Source organism: Acinonyx jubatus, chromosome B3 (assembly GCF_027475565.1).
Source record: "Acinonyx jubatus isolate Ajub_Pintada_27869175 chromosome B3, VMU_Ajub_asm_v1.0, whole genome shotgun sequence".
In the NCBI taxonomy this organism is placed as follows: Eukaryota; Metazoa; Chordata; class Mammalia; order Carnivora; family Felidae; genus Acinonyx; species Acinonyx jubatus.
This window is the reverse complement of record NC_069386.1, coordinates 57785283-57806265: the sequence shown is the minus strand read 5'-3', so window position 1 is coordinate 57806265 and position 20983 is coordinate 57785283. Positions and strand designations below refer to the sequence as shown.

Here is a 20983-nt window from a genome sequence, read left to right as displayed (position 1 = left end):
TATCCCTGGGAAGTCCTTTTCCTCAGTGACATTTGGAATTCTCTGCCCACAACCTATGTGGCTGGGTCTGCTCCCATTCCCACATAGTCTGTGTAGAGCTGATGTGTGCCCTACCATAAAAGAGGGGCATGAAAAATATTCTGTAGGGGCCATCTGCTGGGCTGCGGTCTGATTTAGGTGGTTCTGGGGACAGTGAGACACCTTGCACAATAACCACCAGTATGGGGATGCTGGGCTTCTTTTCTTCATATAAAACACAGGTTTTTTATAAGAACAATTTCTAGGGGCACGTGGGTGACTTAGTCAGTTAAGCATCTGACTCTTGATTTTGGCTCAGGTCATGATCTCATGGTTCATGAGTTCGAGCCCTGTGTTGGGCTCTGGGCTGGCAGTGAGGAGTCTGCTTGGGATTCCCTCTCTCCCCCTGCCCCACTCTCTCTCCCTGCCCCTACCCCACTCACACTTACTCTTTCTCTCAAAAATCAACTTAAAAAACATAATTTCTTTTCTTTAAGCACCTACATGTTATACACAGAGCACAAATGTTCTATAAAAACAGAAAATGTTTATATGAATCAAAGCATAATAACAGTTAACAACACAATCCTTATAATTTCTCAAGGATACAGTAATTCTGGCAAGAAAACCAGAAATTGATTTCTGAAAAAAATTAAGACTACTACAGATCAATAAAAACACCTATATGTAAAAAGGATCTATTTGGTGTACAAAGTAATTGACAAGTCCCATGTGACATACACTGCATTTTGGAAACACCCCTCTTTATTTCCAGTCGTCAGCCCTGACAGCCTACAATCCAGGCATTGAGCCCAGTATTCTGTCAGTGTTTGGTACAGATGTGAGTTCTCCAGATGAAGATCTATGAATTTAAATGTGATAAAATAACCCTAGTAGTGAAAATGTCAGAATCTAGTATAAAAACTTGAAATTATCAAATAGAAAAGAGGGTAAGGCAGTAACTGGTTTCTTTCAATCCGTAACAACCTTAGAGACTGCCCGTGTCTGGAGGAGTCTGCAAAAAATAAGCATAATTTGTCTGAAACCTTCAAAATGAATTAGACATTCCTGAAACAGTTTGTGACCCTGAGCAATGATGACATGTTAAGGTGACTTGTCAGAAAAAAGAATGACAGTGACAGGGTGCAGACTAGCCAAGGGGAATGTAGCTGACAAGGACTCAGAAGGAGCAGACAGCTGTATTATTTAGGTTATATCTTGTGCTATGTTTTGAATGCTTTCACCATGATTGAAGATTCCTGCAACCTCTTCTTCACACCTCATTATGGACTATAAATGTAATGTTATATGTATTTCATTTTCCTGAATGCCCTTCTAAAATATTTTCAAGATTAAGAAAGCTAATTTGGGGGTGCCTGGGTGGCTCAGTCGGTTAAGTGTCTGACTCTGTTTTGGCTCCTGTCATAATCTCATGGTTTGTGGGTCCAAGCCCCATATGGGGCTCTACGCTGACAGTGCAGAGCCTGCTTGGAATTCTTGCACTCTCTGCCCCTCCCCTGCTTGCTCTTTCTCTCTCTCAAAATAAATAAACTAAAAAAAAAAAAAAAGAAAGCTAATTTCCTAACAACTTTAGTTTAAGGACTCTTACCATCACAGAAGAGATGTTCTATTCCAACAAATAGCTGTAAAAGCTTCCCCAGTTCATACTGGGTCCCACACTGCTGCAGCATAAGCTTCAAAAGAAAACACACCTGCTCCTTCAGCCACGCAGCAGGGATGGTAGCATGGACCCTTGTGGCTGTTGTTTCAACCTATGAAAATAAAAGGGGGTCAGGAAAGGTGATTTCACAGCAAATCAAAACCTCCAAATTTGGGAATGTCTAAGAAAGCCAAGGTACCACCAAAAGTCATTTCCTGTCACAAAGGGGGACACTTATTCAGGTCCTTTCCACATGACAGGAAATGGAAGTATGCCTCAGAGGAGTGCAAAAATAAGCCCTCCTTGGCAGCTTTGCAGATACTCTCTTTGTGAGATGTCCTGCTGTAGAGAGCTGTGTGTGTCAAAGTCAAAGATGGACTAGAGACCTAAAGACTGAACGCTAACCATGGAGTGAATTGATGCGAATACCCGCAAGTCAGTGACAGCCAAACTAACAATGCTGTGAGTTGCTGTGAAATTAACCTGACATGTTTCACCTAACAGCTTTGGAGAGGGATCTAGGGCTGCCCTGGAGTCCTGAAGATCTGAAATTCATATATCAAGACCTCTTAGAAAGATTTAACATTGCCCAACTTGTTCTACCACTTTGCATGTAGTTTATATTATCATTAGAAAAGGATCTCAATTAAGAAGCCTAGACTTATGTCATTACAATCAAATGCTGGCAATATTAATAGGAAGATGATCCCAAGTAGCAGGCTACATTAGTTTGAATTAGAGAATTAGTTCCTAGTCTTTATTTACTTGTTTACCTACTCCTGCTGCTGTTAGAAGAGAGTCTATAGCAGGCAGGTGATGGAACTGGTCAGAAGAAAAGATACATGAAAGTAAAGGGCTGAGGCAAGGATGGAAGAGGTGCACTGCCCCTCCACAGGAAACTGGAGCAGGGGCAGTCAAACAAGAATAAGAACCACCTGGGAGGACCTAAATATAAAATGAAAAACTATAAAACTCCTAAAAGATTATACAAGAGAAAACTTAGATGACCTTGGATGATAATCTATAAAAACATAATTACCCAGATTGACTTAATTAAAATTAAAAACTTCTGCTCTACAAAACACAATGTCAAGAGCATTAGAAGACTAGCCACAGACTGCAAGAATTTGCAAAAGACAAATCTGATAATGGGATGTTATCCAAATACACAAAGAACTCTTAAAATGAAACAATAAAAAAACAACGCCATTAAAAAAATAGGCTGGGGGCACTTGGATGGATCAGTAGGTAGAGCATGCAACTTTTTTTTTTAAATGTTTATTTACTTACTTTTGAGAGAGAAAGAGAGAGAGTGAACAGCAGGGGAGGGGCAGAGAGAGAGAGGGAGGCACAGAATCTGAAGCAGGTTCCAGGCTCTGAGCTGTGAGCAGACAGCCTGATGCAGGGCTTCAAAACATCAACCGTCATCATGACCTGAGCCAAAGTTGGACGCTTAACTGACTGAGACACCTAGGTGCCCCATGCATGCAACTCTTGATCTTGGGATTGTGAGTTGAGCCCCATGTTGGACATAGAGTTTACTTAAAAAAAAAAAAAAAAAAAGGCTGAAGACCTTAACAGATACCTCACCAAAGAAGATATATAAATGGCAAATAAACATAGGAAAAGATGCTCTGCATCATATATCAGGGAAATGCAAATTAAAACAGTGACATATCACAACATACCCATTGAGAACGGCCAGAATCTGGAACACTGACAACACCAAAGGCTGGCAAGGATGTGGACCCACAAGAACCAGCATACATTGCTAGTGGGAATGCAAAGGATACAGCCACTTCGGAAGAAAGTTTGATGGTTTCTTACAAAACAAAACACACGCTTACCATTTGATCGAGCAATTATGCTCCTTGGTATTTACCCAAAGGAGTTGAAAATTTTGTTTAGAGCACCTCTATTCATAATGGCTAAAACTTGGAAGCAATCAAGATGTCCTTTAGTAGGTGAATGAATAAATAGACTGTGGTATATCCAGACAAGGTAATATTCAGCACTAAAAAAAAATGAGCTATTAAGCCATGAAAAGACATGAAGGAAACTTAAATGCATATTACTAAATGAAAGAAGCCAATCCTAAAAGCCTACATTCTATACAATTCCAATTATACCACATTTTGAAAAAGGCAAAACTATGAAGATAGTAGAAAGATCAGTGGGTGCCTGGGGTTTGGAGTGGGGAGGGATGAATAGGTAGAGAAGATTTTTTAGGGCAATGAGACTTCTATGTAGGATACTGTAACACATATATGTCATTATGCATATCTCCAAATGTATACCTGAAGAATGTATAACACTAAGAGTAAACCCCAAGGTAAACAATGGATTTGGGGTGTTATGATGTGTCAGTATAGGTTCATCCTTGGTAACAAATGGACCATGCTGGTGTTGTGATGTTGATAACGGGGAGAGTCTATACAGGTGTGGGGGCAGAGGGTGTATGGAAAATCTCTGAAACTTCCTCTTAATTTTATGATGAACTAAAACTGCTCTAAAAAATAAATTCCTTTTGAAAAGGTGGTGTGGAGGGAAGGAGCAGAAAGCACCAGCATCTCTCTCTTCACCTAGACAACAACTGCACTGGCAAATCGGTTCAATACAATCATTTTGGAACTCTGCAGTCTGTTGAAGGCTTGCGAGTTCCAGAGGAAGGCCTAATGGCAGGTAAATTGCTGACAATTTTGATCAATTTCAGTCCTTACCACAGTAGCTGCAACCCACTCCTCACCCCTAGCCACAGGGGAGGCAGTTGTGTATGCACATGTTCCTAGAGCAGCTTGCACACAGCTTGCAGGAGTTGTGGGGGCAAAAAGGACCCTGTCCTCCAAATATCAGAAATTGGTGCTCTGATCCCCAGTTGCTGCTTCCAGCCACAGAGGTGTAGACAAAGAGGTGGGCAGTCGTTGTTTCACCTCATCCACTGTTGCAAGCTCCACCGAACTCCTCCCCTGACTTCCAGGAGATTTAAAGGGCTAGCACCCTTTTCCTCTCCACTCCCTTCATTTTTTGCTTTTTTCCCTTTTGGGAGCCAGACATAAAGACTGAGACATTTAAAAACAACTGCATATATGAGGAAAATTAGAAAATTACTGTGTATGTGCAGGGAAAGGCTAGAAAAGACCCAAGAAGACCTTACTTAGATTTACACTTCGTGCTGATCCTTGGCACAGAAATGACTTCTGGCCACCCAAAACCCAAAATAATAAAACAATAACAAAAAATAATAAACCCTGGGGAAGGGGGAGAATCTGACTTCTAGGGTTACCACATCATTAGATTCAAATGTCCAGAGTTCAACAGAGAATCACAGGGCATACACATAAGCAGGAAAGTAGGGCCCAAAAAGAAAAAAATTTTGACATAACCAGTCCCTAAAATAGACCTGATGGCAGATACACCATTAAAACAACTGTTTTAACTGAGGAAGATGTGGAGAAAGTCAAGAAAATGATGTGTGAACAAAATGGAAATACCAAGAAAGAGAAAACCTAAAAGGAAACAAATTCTGGAGCTGACAAGTAAAATAACAAATTCACTACATGGATTCAAAGGTAGAAGTGAGCAGACAGAAGAAAGAATCAGCAAACTTAAAGGCAGGACAATAGAAATTATCAAGTTTGAGGAAGAGAAAGAAGATTGAAGAAAACCAAACAGAGCCTAAGAGACTGATGGGACATCATCAAGTGGACCATTGTAAGCATCATGTGAGTCCCAGAAGACGACAGAAAGGTGTAGAGAGAATATTTGAAGACACAATGGGTGAAAACTTCCCAAACTTGAGGGAAGACATGAATATAAATATCCAAGAAGCTCAGCAAACTCTAAGCAAGGTGAACTGAAAGAAACCCATAATGAGACACATAATAATTGAACTTTCTTAAGGCAAACAACAACAACAACAACGACAACAACAACAACAAGAATCTTGGAAGTAACAGGAGAGAAGGGACTGGTCACATATAAGGGATCCTCAAGTAGATTATCTGCAAGGTTCTTATCAGAAACTGTGGAGGCCAGAGACAGTGGGGTGAGATATACATAGATACACACACACACACACACACACACACACACACACACACACACACACTTAAATGGGTGTTCCTTTTTAAATTTTTCTAATTTTTTTTTTAGTTTTATTGTTTTATTAAATTCCTTTATTTATTTTGAGAGAGAAAGAGAATGACACAGGGGCAGAGAGAGAAGAGGACAGAAAATCCCAAGCAGGCTCCACACTGTCAGTGCAGAGCCCAATGTGGGGCTCGATCCTATGACCTGTGAGATCATGACCTGAGCCAAAGTCAGACACTTAACCAACTGAGGTACCCAGGCACCCCATGGGCTGATATATCCAGCAAAACTATCCTTCAAAAGTGAGGGGGAAATTAAGACATTCCCAGGGAAACAAAAGCTGAGGGAGTCTTTGACTAGTAGGCTGTTCCTATAAGTGATGCTCAGGGGAGTCCTGTAAGGTAAATGAAAGGACACTAGACGATACCTCAAAGTAATATGGAGAAATAAAGAACTCAATAAACATAAATACATGGGCCATTATACAAGCCTGTATTACTGTAGCAAGGGGTTTTTACTTTCCATATGATTTAAGAGACTAATGTATTTAAAGAAAAAAAGAACAATTATTGGTATAAAAGCTGGTATTACTGTAACTTTGGTTTGTAACTCCAACTATTGTTTTCTTCATAATTTAAGAGACTAAATGCCCTTAAAGGAATTACTTATGTCTTTGGGCATATAATCTATAAAGACATAATTTGGTGACATGAACAACTAAAAGGGGTGAGGTTGAAGCTGCAGGCATACTTTTTGTATGTTACTGAAGTTAAGCTGACATAAACTCATTGTAACCACAAAGAAAACAGCTACAGGATAGGCACAAAATGAAATCAGAAAGGAATTTAAACATTTCACTACAAAAATCAACTAAACACAAAAGAAAACAGTAATGAAGGAAATGAGAAACGATAAAGCTACAGATTATAAAGAAAACCAACAGCACAATGGCAGAAGTAAGTTCTTCCTGGTCAGTAATTATTTCAAATATAAATGGATTAAGCTCTCCAATTAAAAGAGATCAGAATAGACAAAAACACACGGTCCAACTATGTGCTGTCTACAAGAGACTCACTTGAGATCCAAAGACATAAACAGGTTGAAAGTGGAAGGATGGAAGAAGGTATTCCATACAAATAGTAACCAAAAAAGAGTGGAGGTGGCTAAACTAATATCAAACTTTTAATCAAAAAAGTTTACAGAGAAGGAGGAGGAGTGCAGATACTCATAAAAGGTTTAATACAGCAAGAAAATGTAACAATTATAAACATTTACACACCTAATGATGGATTTCCAAAATACATGAAGCAAAAGCTGATGGAATCGAATCAAGAAATAATAATAGTTGGAGACTGCAATACCTCACTCACACTAATGGATAGAATAATCAGACAAAAACAATACAGGGCTTGACACAATAAACTGAATAGATTTAACAGACAGGTGCAGAACATTTTACCTAAGAACAACAGAAAACATATTATTCTCAAGTGCACATGAGGTATTTTGCAGGACAGACCATACATTAAGCCACAAGTTTCAAGAGATTTCAAAAGGCAGAGATCATACAAAGTATCTTCTCTGACCACAATAGGATAAAGTTAGAAGTCACTATCAAAAGGAAGACTGAAAAAATAAAATTGTGGTTTTATTATTGAAATTAAACATTTTTTATAGAGAGGTCTCAAATTACTAAAATCAGAAATGAACGTGGGGTCATTCTACAGATAAGGATTATTTATTTCTCGAGTGGGGCTCGAGCTCACCCAAAGCGGGGCTCACGCTCTCCCAATGTGGGACTCAAACTCACCAACTGTGAGATCATGACCTGAGCTGAAGTCAGATGCTTAATGACTGGGCCAACCAGCACCTTCAAAATAAATAAACTTAAAAAAAACAAAAAGGATTACAACAGAGTACTATGAACAAAGAAAAGCCCTGGACACGATGGCTTCACTGATGAGGTCTAAAAACATTTAAAGAAGAACTACTACCAATCTTTTGCAAACTTTTCTAAAAAACTGAAGTAGAAGGAACACTTCCCAACTCATTTTATGAAACCAGCATAATCTTAATACTAAAGACATATGAAGACACTACAAGAAAATTATAGACCACATCCCTTACAAATACTGATTTAAAAAAAAATCCTCAAAAAAATACTGGCAAACTGAGGGGCGCCTGGGTGGCTCTGTCGGTTAGGGGTCCGACTTCCACTCAGGTCATGATCTCACAGCTTGTGAGTTTGAGCCCCACATCGGGCTCTGTGCTGACAGTGTGAAGCCTGGAGCCTGCTTCGAATTCTGTATCTCCCTCTCTTTGTCCCTCTCCTGACTTGTGCTCTGTCTCTGTCTCTCTCAAAAATAAGTATTAAAAAAAATTTAAAAAAATACTGGCAAACTGAATTCAGCAGCATATTAAAAGGATTATTCACCATTACCAAACAGGATTTATTCCTGGGATGCAAGGATGGTTCAACATACAAAAAACTAATCAATGTATACATCGTATCAACAGAAGATAGGAAAAAAAACCCCACATGACCATTTCAATTGATGTAAAAAAAAGTATTTGGCAAAATTCAACACCATTTCAAGGTTAAAAAAATAAACAACAAACTGGGGATAGGAAGAAACTACCCCACATAATAAAAGCCACATGTGACAAACCCACAGTGAACATTTTACTCAAAGGTGGAAGACTGAAACCATTCTTCTAAGATCAGAAACAAGGCAAGGATGTCTGCTTTCATCACTTCTATTCCACCCAGCACTGACTGAAGGTTCTAGCCAGAACCTTTAGGCAAGGGAAAAAAATGCACCAAATTGGAAAAGAAGAAAATAAAATGATCTTTTCAGAAAGTGTGATCTTACATGTAAGAAAACCCTAACAATCACACACACACACACACACACACACACACCTTGGAATAAGTGAATTCAGCAAAGTAGCAGGATAAAAAGTCAACACCCAAAAATCAGTTGCATTTCTATACACAAACAACAAACAACCCGGAAAGGAAATTACAGAAACAACTCCATTTCCAAAAGCATCAAAAAGGATAAGTTACTTAGGAATTAACTTAACCAATGAGGTAAAAGCCTTGTACAATGAAAACTACAAAACACTGCTGAAATTAAAGACATAAATAAATGGAAACACATGCCATGCTCATGGGTTGGAAGCCTTAATATTGTTAAAACATCTATACTCTCCAAAGTGATCTTTGGATTCAGTGCAATCCCTATTAAAATCCCAATGATGAGTTTTGACAGAAATAGAAAAACCATCCTAAAATCATATGGAATTTTAAGAGACCCTCAATAGCCAAAATAATCTTGAAAAACAACAAAACTGGAGACCTCATTCTCCCTGATTTCAAAACAGTGTGCTACTGGCATAGAGACAGACATAAAGACCAATAGGATAGAACAGAAGGCCCAGAAATACACCCTCACATATATGGTCTAATGATTTTTGACAAGGGTGCCAAGCCATTCAATGAGGAAAGGACAGTATTTTCAACAAATGGTGCTGGGAAAACTGAATATCCACATGCAAAGAACGAAGTTGGATCCTTATACCAGAATTAACTCAAAATGGGCCAAGGACCTAAATATTAGACCTAAACACAATAAAAACTCTTAGAAGAAAACATAGGGCAAAAGTTTCACAACTCTAGATCTGGCAATAATTTCTTGGATAGGACACTAAAGGCACAAGTAACAAGGGAAAAATTAGGCAAATTGAACTTTGTGAAAACTTAAGGAAAGACACTATCGACAGTAAAAAGGCGACCCAGAGAATAGGAGAAAATATTTGCAGATCATATGTCTGATATGGGATTAATATCTCAATTATATACAGGATTCCTAAAACTCAACAACAAAAATAACCCAATTCAAAAATGGGCCAAAGGCTTAAATAGACATTTTTCCAAAGATGATATACAGCCAGTAAGCATGAGAAGATGCTCAACATCATTAATCATTAGGGAAATGCAAAAAAACTACAATGAGATACCACCTCACACCCATTAGGATGACTACTATCAGAAAAACCAGTAATCTGGGGCGCCTGGGTGGCTCGGTCAGTTAAGTGTCTGACTTTGGCTCAGGTTATGATCTCACAGTTCGTGGGTTCGAGCCCCATGTCGGGCTCTGTGCTGACAGCTCAGATCCTGGAGCCTGCTTCGGATTCTGTGTCTCTCTCTCTCTCTGGCCCACCCCCACTAATGCTCTCCCTCTCTTGCTCTCTCAAAAATAAACGTTAAAAAATTAAAAAAAGAAAAAAACAGAAAACAATGGAGAGGCTGGCTGGCTGAGTTGGTACAGCATGCAGCTCTTGATCTTGGGGTCTCCAGACTGGGCGTAGAGCTTACTTAAAAACAAAAAGGAACAAAAAACAGCTAACAAGCATTGAAGAGGAAGGATGTGGAGAAATTGGAACCTTTGTGCATTGTTGCAGCGATGTAAAATAGTGCAGCTGCTATGGAAAGCAGTATGACAATTCCTCAAACTATTAAAAACAGAGTTACCATATTGTCTGGCAATTCCACTTCTGGGAGGATTCCTCAAAGACTTGAAAGCGGGGTCTCCAAGAGCTATTTGTATACCATGTTCATAGCAGCATAGTGAAAACATAGAAGCCACCCAAATATTCATGGGTAGATGAACAGAGAAGCAAAATGTGGCATATAAAACACAATGGAATTTTATTGCAATTAAAAGGAAGGAAATTCTGCAATATGCTACAACATGGATGAACCCTGAGAACGTCATGCTAAGGAAAATAAACCTGTCACAAAAGGGACAAATACTGTATGATTCAAGTTACATGAGGTACTTAAAGTAATCAAATCATAAATACAAAACGTAGAATCATGGTTGCCAGAGGCTGGGGATAAAGGAGAATGGGGAGTTATCGTTTACTGAGTACAGAGTTTCAGTTTCACAACATGAAAAGTGTGATGAGGATGGATGGTGGTGATGGTCGCGCAATAATGGGAATGTATTTAATACCACTAACTATATACTCAATGGTTAAAATCGTAAGTGGTATGTGTATTTTGCTAAAATAAAAAATAATGTCGAAAAAAGGAAAAGGAAAGAAAGAAAGAAAAGATATCTAGCAGAGCCCCAGCCATGGAAAAGTGCTAGACTTGAGGACATTAATGTTCCTATTTGCTGTGATTTTGTAACCTCAGGCATATTTCAATAATTTATTCAATATTTTCAAATAATTTAACTTTTAAATCTTCATTACAGTTATTGATTTAGAGCAAAAGCCTATACTGGTTCCACTGTGATATATTTGTTGGGTAGAATCAGTATATAGTTTTGTGTCGTTTATCATCGAGTTCTTTTGGGGTTAGAGAAAGCAAAAGTGCTAAAACCCCACGGAGGACTAAGGCACATCTCTTTTCCTTCCTTATAACTTCCTCTTTCTTCCATAGGGTTAATTAGCTCCACATGATAAACAGGCCTGAAACAAGTACTGAAACAGTGAATCCTGAAATGGACCACAAGGCTCAGCATCATTTGGATAGGGACTACGAGAACTCTGGATGGAAAAGGCCATTATTTTCTGCCACAGCAAATACAGCAGTATTATGCACCCTTCACGCTCAGTGCTGTTGGCGGTTCTGTTAGAGTGGCAAAGTGTGGCTCACACACCACCATACTCCTCTCAAGCATCCATAGCAGATCCTGTTAATCCCTTTCCCACTGAGCTTGGCTGCAGCTCGAGACCCTGATTAGAATTAACACATTAGATGAAACCTCTCTGTCACGCCTGGCAACTGAGGTGCTGTAAGCAAGGCCGCTGTGACTCCTGTCCTACCCACCCCCCCCCCCCCACCTCTGGAACAGTACAAATGAGTTGGTATGAATTATGACACATACCAGCCATTCGCCTGTCATATCCTGACTACTAACAGATGATGGGCCACGCTACCCAATTTCAGATCAGCCACAAAGAGCAGTATGATTCCAACTTACAGTCTCAAAGCTTTTTTCGAACTCCAGAAGTTTAACTTCAGCTTCCTTATAATTCTTAAAGAACATACATAGTTCATACATCTCCATCATCAACAGTAGTGGGGAGTCCTTTAAGAAAGAGTTTGAATGAAATTACAAAATCGTGAATTCAATCAATGCTATTTTCTCAATGAACAATGCCAATCAATATAAGAGGTTAAAGTAAAAACATAAGTACTAGTAGTAACAGTTTCATTGTAGAATTAAGCCATATATGTTAAAAAGAAAGATTAAATTTATATTTCTTTTACCTTTTAGAAAAAAGATATTCAGGCCAGGTACACCTACTCAACAGTCCATTTTCTGTCTATTGTATGTATACTTGTATCCACACAAGCTGGAGATGTTCCACTAGATGGCGCTAGGACACCTCTACATACACTCCTGGAAAATGGGCTCCAGAAAGCTGCCAACCTACAGGTGTCTGGGGCATTTCTATCACTTTGGTGAAAGCTTTTCAGTCAGAAGACAGGAGTTTTGGAATGAGAAAGTATAGATCTGAACTATAAATATACTACTTACTAAAACACTTTGAGACTCTGGGGAAAGATACCTAAGTTCTACAAGCCCAAGCTTGTTACTGTATAAAATGAGGATGATACCATTTCATAACATCTTCATATAATACTGTCTTTGTATTGGATTATTTTGAGAACTGGCTAAAATAAATTTAAAGCTCTTTGCTAAATAAATGGTAGTTCTATTATCATTATTTGTTGTTGGCTAAAAAAACCCCAAAAAACCCAGGGTTACAACAATTGAAAAATCCAATGGGAATATTCTGAAGTAACCTTTTTAAACTCAGGAAAGAAATGAAGTGACTATCACTACCTTCAAGAAAAGGTGGAAACCTCTGATGAGAGTTTTGCTCTTCCGCCTTGTTAATAATGTTTTCCAGATGACTGAGAGGTCTTGAAGCTCCCACGTGTGGCCCTCCACTGAGCCCTGAATGTGTCCTGTTGCTTCGGCTGCAACACTCTCCTCCACAGATGTGATGATCCAAACACAGAGACAAGGAATAGTACTGGCACCCTGCCATTGGATAAAAACTTTTCAAAATAAAATAACAATTGTGTCTGAATTACCTGACAGAGGGAGTTGGGAATTGCCAGCAATGCTACAACCATGGATGGATATGTCCTGTTTAGAACAAGTCACCTCACCAACAATAAATTGGTTAAAATAGCTTGAAAAGCCTTCAAACATGAAATAAACACTAATAAACAACAAGGGATTATTATAAACTATTCTGCAGAGTGTAACATGTCAAAGGACCAAGAGACTGAGCAGGTATACATGGAAGTTGTGGAAATACAAAGTATAAGAAAACAAGACAGCCTTCCACAGAAAGGCTGATCAAGGGGCTGGCTACAGCATCCCACTTCTTTGCTCAAGAGGCAGGGTCCCTTCTCTTTGCCAACCAGGAAGCAAGGCTCTGATCACCCGAGTTATTGAGTATCAACGTACAAGAAAGTGTACTATTAGATGGCCTGGAGCCTAAGCTGGAAAAGCACAAAAGTGACAGTGGCCTTGAAAACACAGGCTGGAGCCTCACATCATCACCCCACTTCCTCTCTGATTAGCAGCCTTCCCAGTCCCTCTCCACTGTTCCTCTTGCTCTCTGGGTCCTTAATTTAGGTTTTTCATTATCCTCACCTGGAGACATGAGGCCAAGACACTAAGGATAGGGGCCTGTTGTTTCACCGCTTCAGCTAGGAGCCAGGACCCGGAGTTTGGCTCCTCCGAGCACTGGAGCAGAACTTCAAAGAGGTCAGTCATCTCTTCTTTGTTTCCCTGGAATTCCTGGGGGGACCTGTTGCAGACTTGATCACTGTCCATCCTGGAGTTGGACACTAAGGGCAAGTTCTCAAAAGCCAATCTTAAGTGGTCTTCAAGGACAGGACTGAAATATTGAAGAAGAGATTTCACCTAGAAAACAGACGATTAAAAAAGACAATTTCACCTGGAGCTGAAAAATGTTAGAGAAAAGCAGAGGCAAATTTTTCTTTCTCACCCTGAACTGCGTGCAGGGGAAGTGACCATGGAATTTTACAAAGTAATTTATTGCTTTGGAGTGAATTTCCATATTCAATCTGGAGTCACAAAAACCTCTTCCTTCAGCTCTTTAATACTAATGATTAGTCCGTTTTTTAAAAAAAAAATTTTAATGTTTATTTATTTTTGAGATAGAGCATGAGGGGGTGGGGCTGCAGAGAGAAAGAGAGAGAGACACAGAATCTGAAGCAGGCTCTAAGGTCTGAGCTGTCCGCACAGAGCCCGACGCGGGGCTCGAACCCACGAACCATGAGATCACAACCTGAGCCGAAGTCGAACACTTAACTGACTGAGCCACCCAGGCACCCCTTAATGCCTAGTCCTTTAACTGAAGCCAATCCACTGAAATCTTAGTAAAAATAGTAGCATCATATAAAACAAAAGCCTAGGTATACACAACAGAAAGAACACTACTTTTCTTCCCAGAAGTCTTCTAATTTCCTCTTCTTGAATAGTTGGGAACAAATGGTGGCTTACCTCCTCTGGGTGATAGTTATGGAGTTGACTGTGAATAATGAACTGTAACCAATCATTTGCTTTGGCACATTCTCTGAGATAAGATGTGCTCAGTTTCACATTGTGGATCCTGCAGAACCGTACTGCTAATGCCCACTGGCTGCTAGATTCACTAGATATCCTGTAATTGGGCAGTAGAGGAAAAAACAAACTTGTTAAGATATAGCTTTAATTTTAAACTGGAAAATTAGTAAACACTAAATAAATTTAACCACAGCATATGTTCTAAAAAGCCTTTCAACAAGTATCAATGTTTAGTAGGCTGTTCTGGAAAACAGTGGTGGAAAAAAGAGGACTCCTGTACCCATAACACAAAAGCTTTCTTAGTATACTAGCAGAATTCATTTCTTTTATCAGCCAAGTATCTATCAGTAGATATAGTAGCTATATACAATCTTAAGGAGAACTGCATAAACAGTCAGTCAAGACACTTCCTGAGTGCTTAACTGTTTCTGCATGATTTACAGTATCAGAGTGCAGACAAGTGCATGGGCTTCCTAAGTGGGGAGTACCTGTTCCTAGATCAGGTGCGTTCAGAGTGGTATGGCTATACACAGGGAGTACCTGTTCCTACTGGCAGCAGGAAACTGCTGAAAACAGAGCCACTGACAGCAGGTATAGGAGAATAGTGTGCCTCCCCACAGTCTGGGGTCACCCCAGGGTTACCCCAGGTGGCGTAGCACAGAGGAAAGATGGCATAAATGTGTATGTAGAGGGGTTTTTGTGGATAGATGGTCACCTCAACTTTCATTATCAACTAACATACATTAAGAAGAAAAAATTAAGGACATCACTTAGAGTCAAATTTTGTGAGATCCATCCCACACCTTCTTAAATGATTTCAATATGTGACACTTAAGAGATTCCTCTGACCAGCAGGACAGTGGAGGAGACAGAGCACTTTTCCATCTCTTGGAAACTCTATCTCTAAAGAGTGAATAATTATCTTACCCTCCTTTTACTAATGGCAAGAAGAAATTAAAATCCTTGTCCATTTACCAAGTATCTGCTATACGCTGGCTGAGTAAAAAGACTTGAAAGGATTGATAAAAATATGTGAGGCGTTAGAAGAAAGACTAGGCAAACACAGCTTGGAAGATTAAAGTTTGCTAGAAAAAAGACTGAGGTTGCAATTCAACAAACCTATTTATTTCCTGCTGCTGAATGCTGCTCCATATACCTTCTTCTAAAAGAATAAGCAATTCTTCTATGGCTGCCTTTTCACCCATAGCCAGTTTAGATAATTTTTCAGCTGTAAGAAATATAAACAATAAAATATGGTGAAGAGAAAGGGTCAGGCACTGGGAATTTCTGTTTGAAGAGTGTGGCCTTGGGCCATTTCAGAACCTAATTGAAAGGCCCAAAAAAGTGAGATAAAGTGCAAACATTCTGCTGGAAAAGAATGAGACAGGAAGGTAACTGTTTCTCCCCCAACCACTCATAATCCAGTGCCTCAGGCCTATTCATCCCTTGTCCCCTGAACAAAACAAACCCCAGATAGAAAAGGTGCTGTACCTAGAGACTCTCTGACACAGCTGTACTGAGCATCTTCATTTCTACACTTGTAGCTCAAAATTATATTGGCCACTTTCATATCAACTCTGAGCTTTAGGCTGTCAAGGCCAAGCAGTTCTAAGAAACAAACACACGCAGCTGCTATTGAAGGTATGTAGAAGGAGGAGAGTCCTAAAACATAGGCTTCATTGCCTACTTGCTGGACCCTGAAAAAGGAAGAAATCAAAATCACATTAGGATATGAAAATTGTTTCTCAACAGGAAGAGCAGCCAGAATTACACAGTGATACATGAAGCGTCAGACACCTATGATTTTTGCTCCCTGCACACACCCATTTAAGTTCTTGGCAGTTTTTAGTTGTCTCCATAGCTCCCCATTCCCGTACATTTCACCTTCTCCTAAAACACCTGTTTATAAGCCAAATTATTCTTGCTTCCAACTTCATCCAAGGAACACAGAACTTCTGAAAGACTGTCAACTTGTGATCTTATCAATTATAAATATATATACATACTACCAAGAAAATTAATGCCAATTAAACTTGACATATTAGGTTTTAAAATTTCTTTTTAATGTTTATTTTTAGATAGAGAGCACACACACATGGGAGGAGCAGAGAGAGAGGGAGAATCCTAGGCAGGCTCCATGCTGTCAGTACAGACCCTCATACGGGGCTCGATCTTAGAATTGTGAGATCATGACCTGAGTTGAAATCAAGAGACACTTAACTGACTGAACCACCCAAGTGTCCCCGTTTATATTAGTTTTACAAGCGTAGACAAATTTCAAGGACAGATGCACACAAAAATAACCGTATTAATTTACTATGTAGGATGAAGACAGGAGACTCAGGGACTTTTATCTTTCATTTTTCACCATTCTGAATTACTTGAACATTTTACCATAAAAATGCATTACTTTGTTAGCTATAAGACAAATCAATAAAGTAAATCTATATTTAGCTGATTATATAAAATACTTCTCCAAATTCTGTACTTTATAAAAGTGAATTATAAAAAATGAAGATCATAAATACAGAATTCACATCTTATTATATATACAATTCTCTCTTTAGAGGAACCACTAATATTTGGCAAGCTCCTGGGTCATTTTTCTGTTTTAAACAGAATTTTAAAAGACATAAAAAGAATCTTTTAATATTATCTTTATTATCTTTTTTCCTATTAACAAAGATACACTAAATTCCCCACACTTGGGATATACAGAAAAGCACAAAGGGGAAAAAAAAGAACATTAAATTACTAGCCAGATATAATTATTTAACTGTGATATATTTTCAGAATTTTTTTTTCAAATACATGTGAAAAATACTCAGATATGCCTTTTATTAAGAGTACAAATTATGTTTTAAATACTCACAGCTGCTTGGGAGTCTTGCTCTTGGTTAATTCCTGGACCAGAAAAGTACCAAATGCAAACGAAGGCCGTCCATGTTGTAAATAATAAGCAAAATTCAGACGTTCCACTATAGCATACTTATTAACCAGGTCAGGGCTAGAAAAATGCGGGAGATGACTCCCTGCATCTGGGGGGAAAGTAAAGCAATATTAATCCTCTTCACTTCACCATGATCAATTCCAAATTTGTACGTGGGAAAATTAACTCTGCAATGGTAAAAGTTCCTCACAGAACTTATTTTATATGCCGTAATTCTATATTTGATGATCATTTAAGTTCACAATGGCAATAATCCTTTAGCCTGTAAAATCTCTGCCGATGATCTGCAAAAAGAGCTTTATAATTCATTCATGCAGCTCATAACACAATGAAATTCCTTCATAACGTATTTATATGAGTCCTCTATTCACCAAGGCCAACTCACTATACCTTCCTCCAGTAAACAGTTTTAAGAACATCCTTTTCTTCATATTAATACCGTTCTACAATTTCCGTTTATCACTAGCTATAGTTTCTGATGATGTTTTCATAGAGGACCTTATTAGCTATGATACCATCTTTCTAAGATTAGCAGAGTAGCTCAAAGTTACTCTGTGCCCATGAAAATAACAGAAAAAACATTTTTTCCTCTCTAGAGAAATCTGAAGTCAGAAGATGTTTGCGTGTGACAAGTTAGTATGAAATAACCACTTCTGTCAAGCCCTAATCTTTAATTGCCTCTTAGGCCACTCACTACCTATAAAAAAAAAAAATGAAATAACATTTTTGTTTTCTTCTAAATGTATATTTTTAACATTTATTTATATTTTTGAGAGAGAGAGAGAGAGAGAGAGAGAGAGAACACCTGTGCGTGCAAGCAGGGGAGGGGAGGAGAGAGAGGGAGACAGAGAATCCCAAGGACTCCGTGCTTTCAGTGCAGAGCCAGATGCGGGGTTCAAGCTCATGAACTGTGAGATCATGACCTGAGACAAAATTGAGTTGAATGCTCAACTGACTGAGACACCCAGGCACCCCTGAAACCACATTTTGAACTGTTAAGGAACAAGTTCTTGGAAAACTTCATCTGCTCTTATTTTCAAAGTTCAAAGCCTATTTCTGGAAAAAAAAAAAAAATTATCCTCTAAAAAAAAGGATTTTTTTATACTGTGACTTGGTTCTTAAAAAAAAGAAAAAGACAGACAGACAGACTTGAAGAGAGGTGTCTGTCATCTAACAAAGCTATTACTTAAAAGTCTACCACCTTTGAGATTAAAAAATTGTCACATGCCTTATCTATATTCTTTGTGAGAACACAGTGACTTTGGTAACTAGTAATTACACATAAAACTGTTCATTCACTCATTAAATATTTGCTAAATACATGTGAAGTATATAGCACTGCCTGGCACCAAATCAGCTAACTTCAGTTTCTAATTCAAATAAGACCGTGATCTTTTAGCAGCTGAGGGCTAGTATGGAGAGGGTATACAAGAAAAAATTCTACCCAAAAGGTAATTTTCTCTGGCCTGACACAGAAGCCAAGTCACCTCGCAGTCACTCTACATCTCTTTTCAGTGGTAAGACTATATGAAAAAAAAAAGTATAAACATTCTAATTAAATACAATTCTCCAATCTCATAAATCCACATCATGTTTTTATAATTGTTTCATTTACTTTATGCTTTATTTCTTCAAATATTTCCAAACACCAGGCAGGGAATATGCCTTTAACTTCCTCTCTTTTCCCCAAGTGTATCCAGTACGATGCTCAGTCTCCAAAAGGGGGTCAGGATTCTGGTGAAGTTGTTGGAGTTGGAGGCATTAGAACAGCACAGGGGAATCAGTCTACACTCTAGTAGTAACTTCACTGAGATTAAGAAAGTATTTTCATTTGAGAATGCAATACGCACTACTATATTCAGCCATCAACAAATATTTATTGAACATCTATTACAGGTCTGGCACTGCACGAGCTCTGGGCACTAGGTGAGTTAAATATATTGAAATTTGAAATTACAAAATGGACACATTAGAAAATTCATTTTTATGCATGTCCATAAATATTTACAGGGTATACATTATGTGCAAAGTGCTAATCTGAAGCCTACTTTAGAGTAATATCGGCAGAGACACCACAAGTACCATGACATTCAAAGCTAACCCTAAATTTAAAAGTAAAAAAGAAAAAGTAGAGTTTAAGCATGGCACCAAAAAAAAAAAAAAAAAAAATCAGAGAAGTGCTTCTGGTCTAGTAAGAAGAGCAATGTGTATGCCTCTGGTGCTTACCATGAGCCAGGAGCTCCAAGAGCTTTTTAAATACTTTGTCTCCTGTCATTCTCATGTAATACGTGAGGTGGGCACTGTTATTAACCTTATTTTGTAGGGAACTGAAGAAAGCTTACGTCACTTACCCAAGATCGAGCCAGGATTTGTCTAAAGCCAACACCTATGCTCTTAATCTTATTTATAATACTATACTGCAAACAGGGATTTTTGGAAAGGGAGAAATTTAAGTAGATAGATAATACAGATACACTTTAGGATAATACATCTTATATTTCTCGGCAAGAATAGCACTAGTGATGTATTACAATTACTTTTAACTCACGAAATGTTTTCAGTTCAGTCTCCTAGAAAATGTTTTCCATTGGAATGCATCTTTATTTTTAAAATGGAAAGCAGTAAGGGGTGCCTGGCAGCCGTCAGTTAAGCAACCAACTCTTGATTTCACCTCAGGTCATGATCTCATGATGGGTCATGAGATCGAGCTCTACACTGGGCTCTACACTGGGCATGGTGCCTACTTAAGAGTCTCTCTCTTCCTCTCCATTGTCCCTCCCCCAATCACCCACTCACTCATGCACATATGCTCTCTCTCAAAAAACAAAACAAAAAAAAGCAGAGAAAAAAACTGGATTGGCCTTACATAAATTAACTTCTACTGTCAACACTGCTGAAATACTTAACTTCTAAAGCCCTAAATACCTATAATGACTTACCTCCTATAGCCAGTGTGTTGGCAGATTGCCAGCCAAACAATCTGCTAGGATCAAAGGGCAATAATGACTGAAAAAGGGGAGAAGTCAGAATTAAAAGTTAATTGACTCTAAAATAAGTAAACAAAACTGTATGAAAAGACTTCACAGGTAGTCTGCTTCCCTTCTTCAACCTTATCTTTCTGAACATAAATTCTCTGAGCCCAACTTACAAAAAAAAAAAAAAAAAAAAAAAGAATGCATGAGACACTTTCCTATGTTAATAAAAAAAGAACTGGCTGTGTTCCTTTTACAGACTCCCCTCACTTCAAACTACATCTGCCAAGTGTACTCTCTTTCGGTTCAAACAACATCAATCATAATGTAAATGGATTTTTGAAATACTTTTAGAATCCAAAAGCAAGAGAAGAGGCTAGAAAATGTTACCATGTAAACAAGACAATGTAAGCTAAGGCAGGACTAGAAAGGAAAGAGGAAAAGTAGATCAAAGGTTAGAGGAATGTGGTGAACGAACCACCACTGCCATCAAAGAAAAAAGAGGGCAGGAAGTTGTTAAGCCAGTCAGAAAAGGTTTGAAAGCTGGGAGCCATAGCTGTTTGAAATTTGTCTAAGCCAAAGATTTAGCAAAGATGATCAACAGATGGTAGAAAAGATAAAGGAGAAAATAAAACTTTTAAGTCAAGATGTGAGTGGCTAA

The 20983-nt window shown here is 38.6% G+C and overlaps 1 protein-coding gene across 2 annotated transcripts in view; it reads right to left on the bottom strand.

Annotated features, from left to right (window-relative positions):
* The window catches only part of SPG11 (SPG11 vesicle trafficking associated, spatacsin), an 86095-nt gene that overhangs the window by 16085 nt on the left and 49027 nt on the right, over nt 1-20983 (bottom strand). For both annotated transcript variants that reach the window (XM_015064823.3, XM_053224076.1), the window contains 9 exons: nt 20290-20356; nt 17273-17438; nt 15892-16097; nt 15520-15628; nt 14338-14497; nt 13462-13734; nt 12637-12837; nt 11767-11874; nt 1628-1790 (listed from right to left, as the gene is read on the bottom strand). In XM_015064823.3, the coding sequence (XP_014920309.1) occupies nt 1628-1790; nt 11767-11874; nt 12637-12837; nt 13462-13734; nt 14338-14497; nt 15520-15628; nt 15892-16097; nt 17273-17438; nt 20290-20356 (1453 nt within the window). The remainder of the gene's footprint in view (nt 1-1627; nt 1791-11766; nt 11875-12636; nt 12838-13461; nt 13735-14337; nt 14498-15519; nt 15629-15891; nt 16098-17272; nt 17439-20289; nt 20357-20983) is intronic.